This window comes from Plutella xylostella, chromosome 5 (assembly GCF_932276165.1).
Source record: "Plutella xylostella chromosome 5, ilPluXylo3.1, whole genome shotgun sequence".
Taxonomy (NCBI): Eukaryota; Metazoa; Arthropoda; class Insecta; order Lepidoptera; family Plutellidae; genus Plutella; species Plutella xylostella.
This window is the reverse complement of record NC_063985.1, coordinates 9,637,290-9,659,080: the sequence shown is the minus strand read 5'-3', so window position 1 is coordinate 9,659,080 and position 21,791 is coordinate 9,637,290. Positions and strand designations below refer to the sequence as shown.

Here is a 21,791-nt window from a genome sequence, read left to right as displayed (position 1 = left end):
AACCCACTTATCAGGTCCAGAAGGGCTAGTACGGGGCGCATTTAAGACGTGACAAGAGTTTTGCATCGCGCTCACTCACATTGCGCAGCCTCAAGAGCGAGCGCGATGGAGAACTCTTGTCACGTCTTAATAGCGCCCTGTGTTACTGCTGCAGCAAGAGCTTAAAAAACATGAATTTATATCATGTAATAATGGCTTATGAAGGAATCTCTAAATAATTACGTGGATGTACAGGTAAGGAGCCTGCTGTTCGTTTTATACGTCCAGCGGCGTACCCTAGCCATACATTTTATGGTGACAAACACTACTTAGCTCTTATATTTTTTACCAGCACGATAAGAACAAGAAGAATAATAACAAGATGAAATTATGCGGAGCTCGATTCCGGAGGTAATCTCAATCGGGACTAAAGGGGGCTGTGAAGCGGCGGTACACGCTGCCCGAACATTTATCACCAAGGGAGATTTTCAGGTGCTGCTGAAGGTGGACGTTAAAAATGCCTTCAATTCCATCAATAGAAGCGCTCTGCTGACAGAAATCCGATCCCACGCCAATCCAATTTATAAATATATCTGGCAATGCTATAGCAAACCTTCCAAGCTGTCGTACAAAAACCAACACATCCTTTCTGCCACAGGCTGTCAGCAGGGCGACCCATTGGGACCAGCAATATTCAGCCTGGGCATCTATCCACATATTTCGAATCTAAATTCCAAATTCAATGTATGGTACCTCGACGATGGGTCCCTAGGGGGCGATGCTTCCACAGTGCTGCAAGACCTTAATTCGATCATACAAAATTTCAGCACAATTGGCTTGGAACTAAATTTTGGAAAATGCGAACTCCATCTCAACGAATCCCTTTCAGACACAGAAAAATACGACATAATTAACAAATTCAACGTCCTGGCCCCTAACATCAAAATTGTCAAAAGAGACGGTCTGCGCCTCCTAGGTGCCCCCATCTTGGACGAATCCATCCCTGGCTACGTTCAGGACCAAATTAATAAATTCGAGGATTCATACACCCGCATGTGTGACATCAACCCACACATGGCGATGCACATTATTAAGTATTGTTTGTTCGTGCCAAAATTAACATATGTGTTAAGATGCTCCAATTTATGGAAGTTTCCACTTTACCTATCACATATAGATGAAGTCATTAAGTGTTCCATAACCGAAATTCTGAACTGCCGCATGGATGACCGAGGCTGGACCCAAGCCACCCTACCTGTACGCTACGGTGGCATTGGGATACGCAAAGCCTCTGACGTAGCACTGCCCGCATTTTTGTCCTCCGTATACAGTACACGGGACCTCTTTGGAAGAATTATAACTCCATCACTTGGTGATTTAGAGGTGCCGTGTCTGACGGAGGCCAAGAATGCATGGCTGAATGCTGCTGGTCCCGGGCAAGATATCCCGACAGACACGACGTCACAGAGGCTATGGGACGCGCCACTTTGCGCAAAAAAAGAAAAGCAACTATTGGAAACCGCAACCGATGCAGCAGACCGAGCCCGTCTCCTGGCCTCCAGCACTCCACAGTCGGGATATTGGCTGAATGCCTACCCTTCGGCAAATCTAGGCACGTTGCTGGACAGAACTACTTTGACAGTGGCCATCAGCCTGAGACTAGGGCTTCAAACCAATGAGCCACATCGCTGCCGCTGTGGGGAACATGCTGACCGCCGCGGTCACCACGGCTTATCGTGCGGCCGCAGTGCCGGGCGTATAGCGCGCCATGCCGCACTCAATGACACCATCCGCCGGGCCCTTGCCAGTGCAAATGTTCCCGCTACCTTAGAGCCAAGCGGGATCATGCGGGACGACGGCAAGAGACCCGACGGCATGAGTCTGGTGCCATGGAAGAGGGGCCGGCTGCTGGTGTGGGACGCAACATGCGTGGACACACTAGCACCGTCCCATCTTCCATCTACCTCCAGAGAGGCTGGCGCTGCGGCCGGGCGGGCGGAGATGATGAAAGGCCGCAAATATGCATCCCTAGGAGAGGGGTACATGTTTGTGCCTTTCGGAGTCGAAACCCTAGGGCCGTGGGGACCGGAGGCACGTCAGCTTTTTAAAGACATCAGCATCAGACTAATAGAAGTCTCAAGGGACCCTAGGGCTGGCTCTTACCTCGCACAAAGGCTAAGCATCGCTATACAGCGGGGTAACGCGGCCAGCGTCTTGGGTACCCTACCCGACAGTGGCAGCGATCTGGCCAGCATTTTCTTTTTAGTTTAATTTTAATTTTATATTAGTTAGTTTTAGTTAGGCATTAATAATAATTTAATTAAGAAGTAGTATGTAAAATGAAGACGTTCAACAATAAATCACTTCCACTTACTGTGAAACACCCCAGTGTCAAAATATATCTCCGTTTGAACCCGAGATAAATGCCAACTCGGTGACATTGGAGATTATCTCCGTACTGGAATGAAACTACTGTCAGTAGATGGCACAACCATTGTAGACCATCGCGGAATCAGGTGCACCAAGTGTGGATCAAACACGTGGTCATGACTCGTGTCACATTTATTGTGTATGAAGTTCACGTCTCGTCCATATAAAAGAAGCATCACGTATGCAGCGACCTTTTAGTATAACATTTATAACCTGTATGCCATTTATTACCTATAATAATATGCTATTTAGCAGCCTATTGTAGATACGTAGGTACATTAGATGTGCCACAATGTCCGCCACACGATTGTGAAGTGACCCAGAATAGTCCGCGCAATGATTTCGTATGTTCGTAGCGCTCCACTGTTTGTTTTGATTTTGTTAGTTCTGTCTGTCTCTCTTAAAACTGGGTCAGCCTCATTGAGTCGATGGCGCCATTTTCTCTCTAGATTTTGTTTTTCCGCCTGCAATTGTTTTGCATGCTGAAAAGGTACGGCAAGTTACTTTGTTACTTTGTTTGAAATTTTATGAATGGCTATTTTAAGGTAAATGTAAGAGTTATAAACAATGTACATATACAGGCTGTCCCAAAAGTCAACGTCATCCCTTAAAGGGCTGATAGGTCAGCTCATGAGAGGCCAGAATATCACAATATGACCTTAGTAAAAACTCAATAATTTTCGAGATATTGACACTTTTATAAATTTGCTGAAAATCGACACCTTGGATCAGTTTTTTGCGTGCCGCCGGTACAAAAATCCATATTGTTAGAATTTGTTTGGTGTTGCATCACCCTGTATAGCCCTGCTATTGATCGCAGTCAAAAAAAATATCGAGTAATGCTGTATGTTTAAAAAAAACACGGTTTTCAAAGTCATAAAAGGTATTCGTATTTTTTTATAAACAACTTTGACTCTACATACTGTAAAAAAAATATACCACGCAAACCTGGCACCTTATTTGAAAAGATTGCTCATTTAATGCAGTTTCCAAAATGGTACGAAACGTTGCTATTGTTTCAATTAACAAAAAAGTTATTGCTATTTTAGTACAAAACGACCTCGGTGTAAAATTGTTTGAAGGAAATTTATCTGACTGAATTTATTAAGGGTAAGTCATGTTGGAATGAGTAAAAGTAAAATAGGTGGTGGGGTCAGCCGTGGCAACATAGATGACGCAAAAATAGCTAAAAAAAACTTACCAAACTCTTATAAAACATATTTTGCGTTTTTTACACCTTATTGAAAAAAAAACAAACATTTATTGACTTTTATTTTTATTTCTCAAAATTATAACACCACATTATTATATTAAGTACATAATCAGCAAAAAATAATATTCATTAATGGTCATAATCATAATTTTGAGAGTTTGGTTTTGTTTAAAAATAACTTTAAAATAAATAACAAGTAATTAGAGGTAATGTTAATGACAAACTGATCTGTCCCTTTTTTGGATACTGTGGGTGTACAATGTACATATGTAAGCGTTTTACTTGTACAATATCATACATTAGCACTACCCAGGAATGTACGTTACCATGCGCTACATTTATGGGGAATGTGGAGTTGCTATAGTCCACTTTTTTAGAGAAAGATACTCAAAATGCGTTTTTTTTATTAACTCTGACAACGTTGTCTCTTTTCCCACTCCCGGCCACACCACCTATTTTACTTTTACTCATTCCAACATAACTTACCCTTAATAAATTCAGTCAGATAAATTTCCTTCAAACAATTTTACACCGATGTCGTTTTGTACTAAAATAGCAATAACTTTTTTGTTAATTGAAACAATAGCAACGTTTTGTACCATTTTGGAAACTGCATTAAATGAGCAATCTTTTCAAATAAGGTGCCAGGTTTGCGTGGTATATTTTTTTTACAGTATGTAGAGTCAAAGTTGTTTATAAAAAAATACGATTACCTTTTATGACTTTGAAAACCGTGTTTTTTTTAAACATACAGCATTACTCGATATTTTTTTTGACTGCGATCAATAGCAGGGCTATACAGGGTGATGCAACACCAAACAAATTCTAACAATATGGATTTTTGTACCGGCGGCACACAAAAAACTGATCCAAGGTGTCGATTTTCAGCAAATTTATAAAAGTGTCAATATCTCGAAAATTATCGAGTTTTTACTAAGGTCATATTGTGATATTCTGGCCTCTCATGAGCTGACCTATCAGCCCTTTAAGGGATGACGTTGACTTTTGGGACACCCTGTATACCTACGTAAGTATTTTCTGCCGAATAGAACTTACATTATAATTACAAGCGTACCCGAAGAAGTTACACCGTGATACTCGAAGTTCGACTATTTCTGTTAGACAGCAGGAAGTCAAGTACTCACCTTAGCGTAGTAAATATGTACAAAACATTTTACAGTACAATGTATTGAATATATTTTCTGTTTGTGCCCTCCGATGCCGATGCAGCTTTGGGAAAGCCAATGGTCTTCACTAAAGCTCTTTACAGCGTAGGCAACAGCCACGAAAATAAAATGTATTTGGCGTAAATACAGCTTTCTGCCAAAACCAGATTACCACCTTCAGATGTGCACACTGTTCTATAATTTATTTATAGTGTAGTGATTTTGTAGATAAGAAAGAAAAAAAAATCTTGACGAAAGTTAACTAAAAACTACTCTCCATCGGAAAGTAAAGGGATTCTCTTATGTTCTTGGCAAGGGCAAAAAAACCGGGCAAATATAAAACTTATAACTATGTATAATTATGTGTATAGTGGGTACTTATAAAAACAGAATAGGACGTACCTACCAGGCTCTATTATCATTCAACTTAATTCCATATTTATTGTTGGAAAAGTGTTTACAGAGCGAGTAATATAAAAAATTATTAACAGGACTCTGTCCTCGACCTTCTATTCTATTCTCTGTGGGGGTGTAAATACCTGCACCTGGCTCTCTCGAGTGGAACCTTTGTGCATATCCCCAAGGTCTAAACTGCTTTCCTAAGCTTGGACCATTTCCCACCACGCTGGTCCACTGCGGGTTGGTGGGTTCACATATCTAGATGTGCTTAATCTAGATATGCAGGTTTTCTCACGATGTTTTCCTTCACCGTAAGAGCGATGGTATAAATTGTACTTAAAAGCGCTGGGATTCGAACCCGCATCTCTGGCGTGAGAAGCGGGGGTTTGCCCGACTGAGCTACCACCGCTCGCTGTCCTTGACTTTCCTCATATCTATAATCTGGCTAGGGAAGCCCGTGCTAGGGAAGCTTTTTTCAGGAGACTGTAAGGAAAGGTCGCACATAAATATCCGTTTCCTTTGGAAAACTTCCCAAGATTATGCGTTGACAAGTCGTGAGTTAAATATGTGGGTCAAAACCAAAGCGCTTAGTAGGTTTGTTTGTATTTTCTTTTATAAGCATTTAAAAATATATATTTTATACAAGTCTCTACCAAAAGCAGTTCTAAACAAGAACAATATTTAGTCTATAATAAGGAGGTCAAATTTTAAGCGACGCCCTGCGCAAAAGTTAGTTAGCACCTAGGTATAATAATAAAGTAAAATGCTGTTATCAAAAATTTATTATTTCATCGAGATTTCCCAAAGGCGAGGGTCCATTTTCATAAATGTTTATTAGAGGACGTCCGGTCCTGGCTTCCAATTTATATTTTACATTTACTAACTCAAGGTTTGGAACAGGAACATTTCACTTTAAAGTGGTCCATACAATATTATTAAATTAATTAATTAAATTACGAATAATTGAGTAGTATTTATTAAGATGCACAAAAAGGAGAACAGGAAAAAATCAACGTAATTAATCAAAAACTACGATGTGATCAGGTTATTTTACTTATTTTTTTAAATTTATGAATGAACATAAGAAGAATCTTGAAAACTTTTATGTTACTTTTCTCGCCATAGATAAAAATAAAAAGGTTTTCAGCCGCCGATTACGTAAAAAGCATTGTTTACGAAAAGGGCTCAGCTTTTGTATGCAAGAAATGAGCTAATTTGAAGAAATTGGATTAAAAACTGGCTGAAATAAAAAAAAAACGCCTCTCAGTCTCAAAAGTTAAAAGATTTGTTGCTCTATGGGTTATTTTAAGAAACTTTACGGTATAACAGTCTAAACTAACATGTTTAAAAAGATCGAGTACTTCAAACAGTGCAACTACTTTTCAGGGGACATAGGTTACTTTAACCCGCAATTCTCAACGGGACACCTTTTTACGAAGAGCGAACCTAGCGGGGCAAAGACAGTTTTACTGTAAAATGAATATTACCTATACTTATAATTCAAATGAAAGCAACAAGGAATATAAATCAAATCGACCGTTTTTTTTAAATGTTTAATTCTTATTCAGTTTTTTTTTAGTCAGCAATGAATACCTCACTATCGAAATACCTACGATATATATTTACCGTTTATCTCGTCAGCTTTTAAATAGGTAACGAAAAATATATCATCGATTTTAGAATTTCAAATATCCATATTTATTTCGTAACTACTCGTTACTCTAGTATACGAATTTGTTATATTCTACTTACATAACATCTAATGCCGTAACTACGAAACTTCTCTAGTTCTCTACCCAGACAGCCTGTCGTCAAACTCTCAAAAACATTCCGACCAAACCCTCAAATATATTTGAATCTATTGACTTGCAAAGCGGGGTTGTACCGACTTTGCATACCGACTGGAAATACAAAGGATATGGATACCCCGCAGTGTGAAGAGTTGCATCTCGACTCCTCGCTACTCTCAGCTGCTTGATATGACATGTTCAAAGTTATTTTAACCCGCTTATTGCAATACATTATTTGGAACCCATGTGGGTTGCGTTTCGCAGTTTTGAAATGAGTACAATGTGTACTTACACAATTCACATCTATAATCTAGATGTGCAGGTTAACTAACAATGTTTTATTGAATCGTTAGAGTACACGGTAAAAAACACATGCGAAATAAGGGTGACTCGCGTGCAAACTAGGACCGGGGATCGCAGTTGTGAGCATTAATAAATTAAGTACTTACCTACGTAAGTTTTCATAAAACTTGTTGAAAAGTTTTGTACATCTTAAGTACTTAGATGAGATGCTTCGTCTTTAGGTATGTTTTCTGTGTGTATGTACACCTACCTCGACAACTTTCAACTCACTGATATATTTAAAAAATCATTGTAAGCACATCGCTCAATCTCATAAATGTTAATTACATGATTATTTTTGACCCTTCTTCATCTTGACATTCTTGGCCAATGAATCTATGAACAAGACCTTACCAAATTGGCAACAGTTTTTTTTCTGTATCTAATTTCGGCAATATTCTTGTTTTGGGAATGGAAATAGCCAATAAATTCCGGGCATAAATCACCCACAACAGCTTAAACGAGTTTCATTTCCCATTAGTTAGATGTCGCTTCGTAATATCCTTGATAAGGAGAGATATAATATCGGGATTGCCATCAGAGGCTCATTAAAATGTAATCAATAGAGGCGCTGAAGAATTGAAACTCAATGCTCGTACTCATTTGTTACAAAATTGGACCGTTTTTAAATATTTTCATTATAATTGTCAGACAGCCACTGAGTTCAAAAGGACGAGCCGAGTATTGACATACCATACTATGTGATACCATTGATTCAAACAATTTGTCGTGATTTTCTATAATGGAAACAAAATTAAAAACACTGTGCGGATTTTTTTGGGGTACTTAATAATAAGTACCCCAATAAAAAAAAAACTATTACCAAAAGACATCCATCATTATATGGTTATCACTTTGGGGGAGTCTGCTCCATCGTATCATTCGTATCCCAGTATCAAGAAGTTAGCTGATTTAAAGCGATGTCACGAGAACATTGAAGAGGATTAATTTAAGTTTCAGTAAAATACAAACAATGTAATAAACCAGAGAGCTGCCACTAAGTGAGTACTTACATAGTTCTCACTTTAAAATCTTTTCATGTTTGCGGATTTGAAAGTTATCGCAAGTTTCAATGGTCGTCTGTAAACGTGTTGAATATGGATCGAGTTGAAGTTTACTTAGTTAAGTGAGTTTGGATTGCTTTTGGAAATATACCTACAGAGTAAATGTTTTAGATATTGAAACGATAAGCATACGTACTTAAAGCTGCTGCTGCATAACAACTGCGTTTTCGATTACCCTACTATTGATGAACTACTTGTGTTGTTCGGCCAATTAACCGCAGTTTTCTTAACTTGGTTGAATTTCTATGTGTTGTAAATTACATCAACTTATTAAAAAAAAATATATATTTTTTTTTTTTTTAAATCATTTATTTATCCCAATTACATGTTTTTACTTAATTCTATCTAGCCACTATCGGAAACCACTAGGTTTATCTGTAGCAGCGAGTGTTACTGGCAGAAAGTTACTAATTACTTAACTAATTTAAACGAAACAGAGTTACATTACCTACTTAAGTATCTAACAATTAACTTATATATTACAGTTCCTAGATGTCTTATTTTTAACAAGAAAATCTTTTATCTTACTTTTATACTTATGAATATTGCTATTTATATATAGATTCTGAAGGTCGTTAGGAAGTTCGTTGACAATATCCGGCAAAAAATACATCCATATCCTAGTTCCATAAGTGTTATTATACCTAGGCAATGTATACATGGGCATATAACTTAGCTTACGTAGTCTAGTAGGACGTTCCTTTTTTTTCAGGAATGTTTTATTACAGTCTTCCTCGATAAGCGTTTGTAATTTTAGTTTGTCGTATATATCTAAGACTTTACAATAATGGAATAGGTTAATTTTGTTTTTCTTATATTCTAACATGATTTTATTAGGAACAATTACTTTTAATATACTTTTTTGGAGCTTATAAATCTTTTCTAAGTGTGTTTTGTATGTTTTTCCGTAGCTACTTAAACCATACCCTATTATTGAATCAGCCATCGCCATATAGATAAGTCTCAATATGTTAAATGGAACTTTATATTTGAGAATAGCCATTTTACCTAACAGTGCTCTGAGCTTGGTACAGACGTGGTTTACATGCGGCTCCCAGTTAAAACGCTGGTCTATTATCAATCCTAGGTACTTATGTTGTTGGACCACCTCTAATGAAATGCAATTACAATTAGTATTTTTTGTGTGGAAGCATTGGTGCTCGTGTGCTATGATACTGGGTTGTATGTCATAGGTGTTGTGCGATGAACGTATATGTACCACCTTTGTTTTGCTTGCATTGATAACAAGCCCCGCGTCGTGAGCCCATTTGCATAATAGGTCATAGTTTTTTTGCATGGACCGCTCCGCTATTTTTAGGTCTTTGTGGGCTATGACCAAGCATGTATCGTCCGCAAATTGGTAGACAGAGCCTTCGGTAATTATGTTACACATGTCATTGACATAAAATAAATATTCTAATGGAGCTAATATGGATCCCTGCGCAGTTCCTACAGTGGTAGGTATCATATTACTGAGCTGCTCTGATATTTTTACCGTCGTGAAGCGACCGCAGTGATAATTTTTTATCCATTTTAGAAATGGCCCCTGTATACCGTTTTGTTCTAATTTGTTGTATAAGGTTTCGTATTCTATGGTATCGAAGGCCTTACTAAAATCGATAAAAGTGGTTAAAACATGTTTTTTGTTATTTAAGTGTTCGTTAACTTCGTTAGTAAATTTTGCTAATAATTGAGTTGTACTTTTATTTTTTTGAAAGCCGTGTTGGTTATTATTTATTATATTGTTTTTTCTAATATAGTTATTTATTTGTGTACCAAAGTATTTTTCAATAATCTTATCTATACTGGACAAGATAGTGATAGGTCTATAATTATTAGTGTCGGTTTTTATTCCGTTTTTGAATATTGGTCTTATGATACCGATTTTTATTTTGTCCGGGTATATAGATGTTTCTATACACTGGTTAATCAGGTGAGTAATAGTGGGAACCAGCTCATTAGATATGCTTTGTATATCGCATACTCTGATACCATCTATGCCGGGACTTTTTTTTGTATTTAAGTGTTTAATTATTCTTTCCGTGATCTCATTAGTAGCATTGTATATTTTTATGCATCTATCTGTGATATTTGTGTGATTGTTGTTATCTAACAGTGGTATTTTACAGTTTAGGCAGATTTTTTTAACATTATTACTGAATTCCTTAGCAAACATATTAGTTAAGTTAGTGACATTCGTTTGGAATGCCTTACATATTATGTCATCAACTGAATAAGAAATTTTACCACATAATCTGTTTATTATTTGCCAGATTTGTTTGGTATTTTTAAAGTTATTGCTTATTTCCTGTCGTGTAAAATTATTTTTAATTAAATTAGTGTATGCTATGGTTTTATTCCTGTAATTATTATATATTAATCTATTTTTTGCGTCGCTTTGATCCTTTTTCCATATTTTATAAAGTTCATCTCTTTTTTTACACATATATATTAGTTTTTTATCAATCCACATACATTTTTTTCGTTTACTATCATAATTAAGCTTGACACTGTACTTACATTTCTCATAAGCTAAAGTAAATTTATCAATAATAAAGTTAAGTATGTCGTTGGGGTTTTTCATTTCCAGTGTTGAACTCCAATCGATATTTTTAAGTTCAAGTTTAAGTTTTTGATGATTAAGTTTAGTTACCGTCTTATTCGCTGTAGGTGACGGGGTAAAAAGCGTATTGTCTTTTATCAGGCAACCGGTTATACAATGATCAGCTGGGGCGATGTTGATAACGGCTGTGTGCACGTCGCAGTTACCTACGCTACGCATAAAAATATGGTCAATACAAGATTTCGTTATAATATCACCCTTTTTTTCTATCCGTGTGTACTGAGTGATACCGCATTCCATACCTAATTCACTTAACTTGTTTAAATACTGATTTCGTTGCATATTAATTTTTTTTAAATCGATGTTCATGTCTCCTATAATCATCAAATTATTATTATGCGCATATTTTCTATTCAAAACAGTTAGTTCATCAATAAAACGCGGTATACTTTTCTCCGGTGGTCTATATACGGCACAGATTCCGAGTTTGTAGTTATAAAGTGTTTTTATTTCGCCTGTTATACACTCAAAGTTATATGTACATGAGTTAGACCTGTTAAATTCTAGACTATTATGTATGTATAGAATAATACCACCACCTTTTCGATGATTCCTAAGTTCTGTATACATATTGTAATTTTCTAACTGATATAGTTGTTTACAATTATCATTTATATTCGCTTCCGTAATCACAATTAAATGGACTGTTTTTTTACAGTTAAGTATGGTGTATTCTAGGTGGTCAAAGTTCTTTAACATGGATCTTATATTTACATGCAGCGTTAGTAAACAATGCTTATTAATTGATTGTGATGCTACAAATTCATTCCAAGTATCAAAGTTTTGTTCTATTATAAAAGACTCATTATCCATTTATAATTATAGAGGTTAGCAGTTATACAATATTACATACCTACACAAGCATTAAAGGGCGATGTAAGTACCTTGTTTAAGACCGGTCCTGAGTTTCGGTGACTGCTCTCTCGATGTCGCTTTGGGACCTAATAACAAAGTATTTTTCATTTTCGTTCTTACGCGCCATTATATTCCCGTGCTTTATCCATACGAACTTGAAGCGGTGTTTTTCCTTCAATTCCATCTTGGTTTTCCAGAGTAAGAATGCAGTTGAAGGTGTGAGTTCCTCTCGTATGTAGATCCTGTTGTCTCCGTCTATGCCTAGGTCCCTGCTGTGTATGGGGGTGTCCCTCGCGCTGTTGACCCACTGGTTGCGGCAGCCATCACGCAGGATGACTGTGACGGCGGAGTGCTCGCGTCTATTGTTGTTTGTTTGGCGTGATTTCTTCCTGAATACTTTTTGTATATCAGCTGGTTTTTGTTGCAACTTGGAACATATAGTATTTAATATATTTGTTAGGTTCTCATCTTTTTCTTCTTTAATTCCGCATATTTCAATATTGTTGTTAATCTGTAATTGTTCCAGCATATTAATCCGCTGCTCCATCATATTATTTCGCAGGGTAATAGTGTTCAAGTTGTTTTTGAGTTCCTGTTGTTGTTTTTCCATATTTTTGCGCTCCTGTTCATATATGTTTATCTTCTCCTCATACTCGTCTATTTTGTCTGAGAAAAAAGATAATGCTTGTTGCATTTCCATACGTATGGCTTCGCGTACCTCTCTCCTTATCTGTGATAGCATATGTTGGGTGATGTCACTGTTGGTTGGTTGTTGTTGCTCCGAGTCGGTGGCCTCTTCATCGTCCGCGTCCGGCATGATGCATGACAACCGCTTGGGGCGGGCGCTTCCGTTGCAGGGACGGCACTTCCAGTCCACGGAGTCAGTTGAGTTTAGTGCACTCAGCTGATCGGCAGTGATGGATGCACACTGTGCATGGATCCATTTGGAGCATTTACTACACTGCAATCCAGGGCTTTTTTTGGTCACCAGTTTATTACACTTGGCACATTTTGCCATCGTAGAAAAGCGGGTAGTTGTAATTTACGTTAGAATAATTCGTGCGTTTGCTCGTCCACTCTGTTTCGCACCGAGCGAACGACTGATATGCAATGTTTAAATGTAAAAAAATCATAACGTCAATAGGTACTTTTGTTTTTGTATTTTGAGAGTGTTATTCTTTTTCTTTACTTGTATTTGGGGCGACTATTGTTTCAAATCAGAACACATGAAAAGCAGCAATGGGACTGAAACCTGAAATAATATTATGTACTAATTACTTTTAATCTAGGCCATGAATGTATTCGTAATCACGCGATGCATGTTTTCTAAGTAAACAAAGGCACACGATTGACAGCAGATATTTCTAAGGTTACTTCATACAAAACAAGAAGAAGATACACGTAACAACATGATTCGACCGCATGAAAATGCTTTCCATACACAGACATGTATCAGACATACCTATTTTCTAAAAGTAAATTAAATCTTGATTTACAATCCAATACAATACTCTTTATTTGCACCAGAAAATAAAACAAAATAACTTATAAGTAAACTTACTGAAAAAAGATACCAAAGGCCGCCTTATTGCTTAAAGCAATCTCTACCAGACAACCTTGGTCAGTGTATATATGTTTATTTTCTCATCACGAACAACCACTACCTAACCTCAACGTTTAAAAAAACAGGTAAAAATATCTCGATTCAGAACTCTCCGCCTAAAAATGCTATACAATTTGGGTAAACGGCGCCGTAGGTTTCGGAATTTACATTCACACTTCATTGAGCAGAACCCTCAATGCATACTGACGACACAATAAAATACTGTGGCACTCCACCTTTTCAAATATTCTATTTGCCTGAGAAAATTTTAGGGACCCCTGATAGAAATTCGCGAGCATATTCTGTGGGAAAGCTGTGTCGTGTTATTATAAGTAGTATTATAAGCTAGACTAAACGGGATTAAATAGGTATGTATAATAAATATAATAATAAACTTATATGTATGTATTATTATGTATTTAGATGTAACATATTTATCTACATATCTAATGATGATGATGGCATCCTCGTCGTATCCGACGTATCTACATATCTAATTACTACATAGATATAATTATGTGTGTTGTATGGTGACTAGTCCGAATACACTCTCTGTTTAGAATGTTTAGATGAACCGATGATGTTCTAATAATTGTTTTGATTACATATTCGTACATATTAGGTACTCGTATATCCCCGAAGGAGTAGTCAGAGTAACTTGCAAACTAGCCACCCAGCTTTTCGCTACCGGTTTTGATTACCTTACTTACTATGCACTAATCCAAATTAACGTTTAATCCATCCGATTAGAATTTATACTTTAATGACTCCACTCTGAGATACCTAACTGACTTTGCCGACCCTTGGGGCATGTATACATAATAGATCTACTGTGCCACCCCTCACTCCGCTGCAAAATATTGTTATGTGCGGTGAAGCCAGATTGAACCAACTCCGATACTGGGTAGAAGCTATAAATTAGTCGACCAATTAAACTAGCTACTGGACATTGACTGATAGTAGATACAGTCATCTTACATAATATTGCAGCAGATATAAAAGTGTTCTTCTTAGCGTGCCTGTAACGAACACTAGAGCTGTCTGGCTTTATCAGCTTGGTGTTGAGATTGTCCAGTCAGATTAGCGCCTATTGCTGACCGCCCAGGGTGCGTCGTAGGTGATAATTATGTATAAGGTAATACCACCTTGAGGTCCATTGCGAGAAGGACAAGCAAAGTGGGGGAATGCAAAAAAAAACAACCATATTTCCTAATTTTCCGCTCATAGTTACAAGAAACATGAAAATGGGCTAAAAATGCAAATCAGCGGTGCTTCCGGCCGTGAAATAGACTTGTTCTGCTTGTTTTTGTATGTAGCTTAAAAAGTGTTTCGTTATAAAGAATTATTTACCGTCATAATAATTTAAATACAATTATAAAATGTTGATATAGAGATAATTATATTATTAATGAAAATGTGACAATGGAGAATGTGCTACATTTGTACCAAAAGATTATAAAAATGGTTGGTAAATCTGTCACAGTTTAGTATTTAAAGCCAAAAGCTTCAAAAGCTTGCATTAGCTTTCAAAAGCCGATTAAAACAAATTAGCTCGTGCTTTCCTTCATTCATGTTTGGGGAAAATAGGTCCTAGGAACTGAAATAGAATTACATTCTTACGTACATTAATTGAAATACCATTAATATAGTCAAACAGAATCTGGTACCGTGCAGATAAGGTGTGTACAATACAATTTGGTATTTTATATAAAATATGCTTAAATATAGTTTTAACATTATATAAACTAAACTCCCGTTAGTACCATAAAGCTTATAACACAGATTCCTATATCTTGGGCTGGGTCCACATTTGTATCACGTCCCGTATAAGATCTGCATTTACGCAAACTAATAAAACTATCAATCATCATGAGCGCCGAGGCTACAATACGGCTGTATGATACAAATGTGGACGCAACTTTAGACATGCAGAGGACAGGTTGCATAGAACGATGTTATATAATTGATTGTCCTGACAGAATGCTGCCTAACGAAGTAGAAGGACGCGACGCTACAAAGCTCACTGCAGGGTCGTTTGATAAGCTGCAAATGCAATTCATATGATTGGTATGATATTGGATTGGTTCACTATTTTCGAGTGCATACTGTATACGGGATCGCTTGTGTCCTGAGGACAGCGCTACCTTCCGTTTTGTGCTCTGTATTCAGTAATTTACAAGAGTGTTTTGTAAAAATATATTTGAGCTTTGAGCTAATATCGGCAACTCTTTATCTGCCCGTTTCTCTCCGTATTCTGTCAAAGCAAGGCACCTATACATTTAAGGTCATCAATCTCTGCAACTCAGGGTGAATTTGGTTTATTAAATGTCTCTGGTGATAATGGTGGTTTTGATGTTGTATTACATACGCGATAATCCAATTCCTATATTTTTCATCGCCGGTTTATCACGCAGACAGACATAAGCAAAAGTGTAAAAAAGGATTAGTAAAATGAGCAAGTATGAAAAATCTTAGTACACACACTTTTCTATCGTAACGTAACATTGATAGCAATTTAGACAATAACTCATCCACTTATCTGACAGTTTAGTATAGGTTTTACAGAACCTATCGAGTGGTGAAATAAATCACAAAATAAGATCTTTAGAGGAATAGACTGGTTTTGCCCACAGCCGGGAAATTAATCAGCTGGAAAATTTCATTAGTGGAACTAATATTCAATGATACTCTGTGTGTGTATCCCGCTACCTAAGTATTACTTGACTTTACAAATGCAAAAGGTTGAATAGAATAAATAATCCACAACCAGTATCCGAAAATTACTACGCCGATTAATGATACGCCAAAATCAAGGTTTGCTATTTTATACCTCGATGAATTATTGATTGACCAAATAACGTTTCGTCGAAAACACAACTAGACTTTATAGATCGTGCAGACTTAACTTTTCATCAATAGATATTTCATCAGGTGACTTTTAATATTTTTTAAATTCTTTATTTTATTATGTATATAGAACTACATACAATAAATAGTTACTATTCATTTTTGTACTTTGATAAAGAACCCACTCATTAGATTAAAGGATTAAATATTTCATAAAATAACAAATCGTTTCTGAACGAACCTTTATTATTATTTATATTATATTAAGTATATTATTTATTCCCGCTACACTTAACACTTTGCATCGAAATATCTTTCTACTCAAAGTTTGTCTGGAAGAAATCGATTTAAGCGATAAGACGTGTGTCAGATTAAGTTTTTTGTAATTTTGACCATGTTTTTTTGTTTAAAAATAAAGAATATCTTATCTTATCATATGTAATATAAAAGCGACGAAGGGCAAGAATTGTTTGTGGATCTCCGGGACACATAATTCGATTTCGGAAATGACGTCACAAGTTGAATGGATTCTGGGGGGCTTTATCTGTCTCGATGAATATATTTTTCTATCAGAATGAGAACAGTCATGGTTTAGTGAAACTAATTATTTATGACGCCAAACTAATGAAGATATATACGTTTTATATAATCCCCCTGTAGACCAAAAACGTAGGTAGGTACTGCGTTTGATTCCGAGGGACAAAGTCCGCGCCTCTAGTGAGGAAATAATTTAATGACATTTGATATGGAACCTCCAAATATACTTTGAAGACTGAACGGAAGTAACGCATTCACCTCCGTAGGTTACATTTCAGGCACTATGAATCGTCTTGTTTGATAAAACTATAAATTTAATGTTAAGGTATTTTGAAAATAAAACCATATCACATGCCTACACGGCTCGCGATACCAGAGTACACCCTTGAATCTATTTATTTCCTACGAACAAATACCCCTATTTACCAATCAGTTTATGGTCCATAAATGCGATTGCTTCGCAGCTTTAATCACCGATGGACAGTTACCTTCAGCAAATAGTTGTGTTTATAGCTTTATTATTAACTGGCAATCGCTTGAAATTATCTGTGACTATAGGGTAAAATAAATTTAAAGCCTTAATAAAAAGAACTTGCGGAAAAGCCAAGTCTCGCAACTTAACCGTAAAATTTTGTGTGATCCACCAAATACCAAGTCGATTTATTTATTCAGACTCTAGTTTAGAGTTCCTATTCTAAATTATAACTTAATTCTTTATCCTAACTTTATCTTGTAGTACTAGTGATCACGTACAATAAAAAAAACTAAAATGTTTTTAATAAATAGACTGACATGGCAATCGCACTATTCATTTAAAAAAAACAGACTAAAATTTTAATTTACGAAACAGGCAGGCAATCGCTTTGAAAATAATGTAGAAAGACCCAATCGGTCAGCTCCGTAAAAGGGCGAAAATGTAACGTTTTATTTTGTACAGTGTAAGGGTTAATACGGATTGACTAAGTGAAATACGGTAATTGGGGTTTGAATCGCGGCCTTTCGCAGCGTAAAGAAAATTGAATGACTGGAAAGGGTTCCAGATCGTTTTCTCGTATTGGAATAGTTAACTAGGTAAGAGAAATACGGAGTGGAATTTCAACATAATAAGTTTCTCATTGTGATCGAGTATTGCGTTTGTATTGTTGGATAAGGGAAAATTTTTAGTCGGGTATTAAATTTATATAAAAAACAAAGGTTCGTTTTCTATTGAAATGCTTAACTCGAGCTCCCGTACCGCCAAGAGAGCGACGCTGCCTAAGGATTGTTAATTACTGATGTTCGGTGGTGGTAACCTTGCAGTTTTTTTACCAACTCAACCGAAATTTTAACGTATGACGATCGTCATCGGATTCCCGCAGGAGGATTATTTACCGCGTAACTTCTGAAACACTTCGTCCCGTCGGTGGATTTATCTTCCTTCCCTTTATTTCTTCATATATTCTTTCACATCCTTAACGATTGGGGAAAGAAATAAAAGAAAAGTATGTGAAAAGGTTACACCTTTTGTTCTAGTAAATTGTGTGTAATGTTTAGTACGTGCTCAATGGGAGTGGCAGTGCCGGCTTAGAACGTTTTATGCTTCTTGATTTCGCCATTTCGGACGTTTGATTCTGAATATACCTACGAATGGATGTAACATTGAACTAGCGAATTATCATAAAACATACAACATTCACCTTATAATATTGATGTTATTAGAGAGTTTCTTATCAACATAAAGTAAACAATATAAAAGTAGTATTCGGTTAGTCTTAGGTACTATAATATAGGTACCTATTTATGTAGGTACAATCACTTAATTTGATGACAGCAGCATAATGTAGTTATAAAATAGTCAGGCATTTTGTTTAACCTGTATCTGAAATAATGATTAATACTTGAAATTAGCAATCATTAAAGTCAATAATAATAGTTATACCTCTTATACCTACTATTGACATTAATATTATCCGCATGAAACATATTCGAGCACGCATTTCGGTCCAGTTGTTCCAATCAAAAGTGGTTTGTTCCCTCGTGAATATTCCTCAAATACGAATAATTCAATAGAATAGGTATCACTCATAAACACAATAGGTGTTTTGCGACACCCTGACATTGTTGAAATAAACGTTGTTACTAATAATTTATTATTTATGTGTCACGAAACTAGGTTGCTTTTATTTTAACTTATCGTAACCTTATTTTGGCAACTTTTTTCTTAAAATGTGGACTCAGCTTACGTTGTTTTTTAATATATCCCACATCTTATCAGATCTGAGAGCATAGTGTAGGTTTTTCTTAACCGATAAAGTAGCAAAAATCGACACAAATTTGTATGGCGCGGACCTAGTGTAGCGCGTTTACCGCTAGGTGGTGACTCCCCCGCAACATACAATTTACTCACCAACTGCTCAGTATAAAAACTCGCACTCCACATGCTAGTCACTCGTATACGTATAACATTTTAAGATCGTAACTCACTATTCCGGAATCGCCGAGTGACCTACAAAATGAGAGAAACATTCGGCCTTACTGCTACAAAGCGATATGTAGCTGGAAACATCGGCGTCGTGAAATACGGCAGTAACGGCACTCTCTTCAAACACAACCGGATCCGGTCATACGGCTACTGAAAGTGTGGAAGAGGCAAAGTATTTAGAACCTGGAGAACCAATTAATTCTTTATAAATTTATATACCTCGAAACTCGTGTGTTTGAAAGTAAATTTTAACCTTTCTGTAAGTATGTGTGTTTTGTCTAGTTGTTAAATATTGTAAGTACGGTCTACGAGTTTTAGGCTAGAATATAAATTTCTAAAGAATGAATTAGTTTAGTTCTCCAGGTTCTAAATACTTAGCCTCTAATTAGCCTAGATTCTAGATGTGTACTCATTCAAAAACTGCTATACGGCTTGTGACCTGTCACGTGAGTACAATTATTGTACAGCAAAAAGCGTGTGGCTCGCTTGTGAGTGACCTCTGACTCTTCCCCTTTTGGAATTACAGTCATGAGCGGTGTGAGTGTTCATACATACTCGTAATTAGGTGTGTATGTACGTGATAAAGTGTTAAAATAAATAAAATAAAATATGTCATTATTAAAAGTATTCTTAATTAGAAAAGTTAATGCGCATTTTATAACTCGTCAATAATAAAAAAATCTCAAACAAAGAACTGAAATGTATAGAAAACCATGAGTAAAAACTGAAATATATAGAATACCAAAAGAAGAAGAAAAGAAAAAGAAACTTCCACTTAATTGTTTGTTCTGAACGTCGAGCACTTGAATGTGTGCTATAAAAGCACTAGAAGTGCCCGAAACAGTAATTCCTCACATCGTACGATCTTACTGACATAAACATTGCCGTGTCTGTTGTTTTTTTATTATGGAAAAACACTTAACTGGCCTAGCTATTGCTGAGTATAATTTGATGGGCTACCTATAATAAAATGGAAATTTCACTGTATAGTATATGTATAAGGAAAGTTCTTTGAATTAACGCATTTTATGTGACTGCTCCTGGACGTTGACATAATATAAAGTTGTTTTATTTCACATCCTCTTTCGACCGACTGTCGTCGTCAACTTGATTACCTATATGGTTTAAATTTTAATTCAATATATCCACGCCATCCCGAGATAATGGATTTTGATTGACAGACTGACAGACGGACGACAAAGTGATTCTGTATATTGCATAAGGGTTCCGCTTTTACATTTTGTGGTACGAAATCCTAAAAAACAAAACAATTGCGATGTGTTTGTGTAAACTAAACTTTAGTTTAGAAACACAGCTTTAATCCTCAAACAACTATTGGTCAAACTAATTTGCTGCCAGCTTTTCGCTTGTGTTTCAATAAGCATATTGTTTTACGTTTAGTTCGATGAATTTCGGCAATGAAATACAGAATTTAGTATTGCTAACCATAGTTTTCAGGAATAGCGCAGCATTAGTTATACACCTAATACCTACTTAAAAACCATCTCAATATAATTATATTATAAATTATGTAAGTATCAGCTTAATATCACGATATTAAGTAATCTTTTAATAATATAGTGGTACCTACATATTATAGATACATACATCCCATTCTATACCATTTATACTGGTTAAATTTGGATACCTAAGCTCAAATTTTTCCACAGTCGGTTAGATCGTAACCAGGGAAAGGTTGATCACTCATACGTCATCTCCATATAAAATTCTTGACAGATGTGTCAAAAGTCAAGCAATAATCCCTGGTTATGCTCTAACCCACCATGGTATTATAAGAAACAAAGTTGAATATAAGCTTGGCTTCACTATTAGGTTATTAAATAACGTATAAATATAAATTAAAATTGGGAGTAGGTTAATTTGATGCAGATTAAACTTACAAAAATATTCGAAAAGCTAGTCACGCGAACAACGTGGACTTTAAATGATAAAATGGACTTCGCTATGCAAAAAATACTCAATCCCCAACTTGGTAGAATTGAGTTAAACGATAAAGAAAACGCAAAACATCCATAATACCTATTCTTCAAGAAAGTCCACGTGTATAAAAATGTATATGAAATTATGGGAATTTAAATGTCAACATTATAATTATTTTTTTGTGGATTGAGTCCTGTCTGCTTAACAGCGTCCAAATATACCAAGAATTCATTAATATTAACATGACCAAAGTTAAATAGCCTCAATAATTATGAGCAATTTACTACTGCTTTGGACCTACACTACTACAAATAGGATGCAGATATATTTATTGTATTTATCTATATGTAATATTCTTCTATTACATATTTCCCCAAATCAAATCAAAATAATTTATTGAAAAGAATGTGATCACAATAAGCTGGTTTACAATAATCAGTGAAAATCATTGAGACTACACTTAATAAAAGTACAGCACATTCTGTCAAATTATATGCAAGATGCCAACATGACTGCCAAGGCGATAAGGCCTATTATCCCT

The 21,791-nt window shown here is 36.0% G+C and overlaps 3 protein-coding genes across 3 annotated transcripts in view; 1 reads left to right on the top strand and 2 right to left on the bottom strand.

Moving 5' to 3' along the window:
- Window positions 1–21,791, top strand: part of LOC105387543 — an 88,862-nt gene that overhangs the window by 20,662 nt on the left and 46,409 nt on the right. The window lies entirely within an intron of this gene.
- LOC125491395 lies at window positions 7,030–11,819 on the bottom strand. Its single transcript, XM_048633228.1, has 3 exons — window positions 11,249–11,819; window positions 10,826–11,203; window positions 7,030–7,088 (listed from the first exon to the last, which is right to left on the bottom strand). Exons 1-3 carry the CDS (start codon window positions 11,817–11,819, stop codon window positions 7,030–7,032), a joined length of 1,008 nt encoding a protein of 335 aa, XP_048489185.1.
- LOC125491394 lies at window positions 11,896–12,879 on the bottom strand. Its single transcript, XM_048633227.1, has one exon. The coding sequence runs from the start codon at window positions 12,877–12,879 to the stop codon at window positions 11,896–11,898; it is 984 nt and encodes a 327-aa protein (XP_048489184.1).

What these genes read in the sequence shown, in the direction of transcription:
- LOC125491395 (XM_048633228.1), bottom strand. Translation starts at nt 11,819, where the DNA reads ATGGATAATGAGTCTTTTATAATAGAACAAAACTTTGATACTTGGAAT. An exon ending in AAACAAGTTAAGTGAATTAG is followed by an intron (nt 11,204 to 11,248) that starts GTATGGAATGCG and finishes TAGAAAAAAAGG; the next exon opens with GTGATATTATAACGAAATCT. An exon ending in TAAAAAACTAATATATATGT is followed by an intron (nt 7,089 to 10,825) that starts GTAAAAAAAGAG and finishes TTGTATTTCCAG; the next exon opens with TCGGTATGCAAAGTCGGTAC.
- LOC125491394 (XM_048633227.1), bottom strand. Translation starts at nt 12,879, where the DNA reads ATGGCAAAATGTGCCAAGTGTAATAAACTGGTGACCAAAAAAAGCCCT.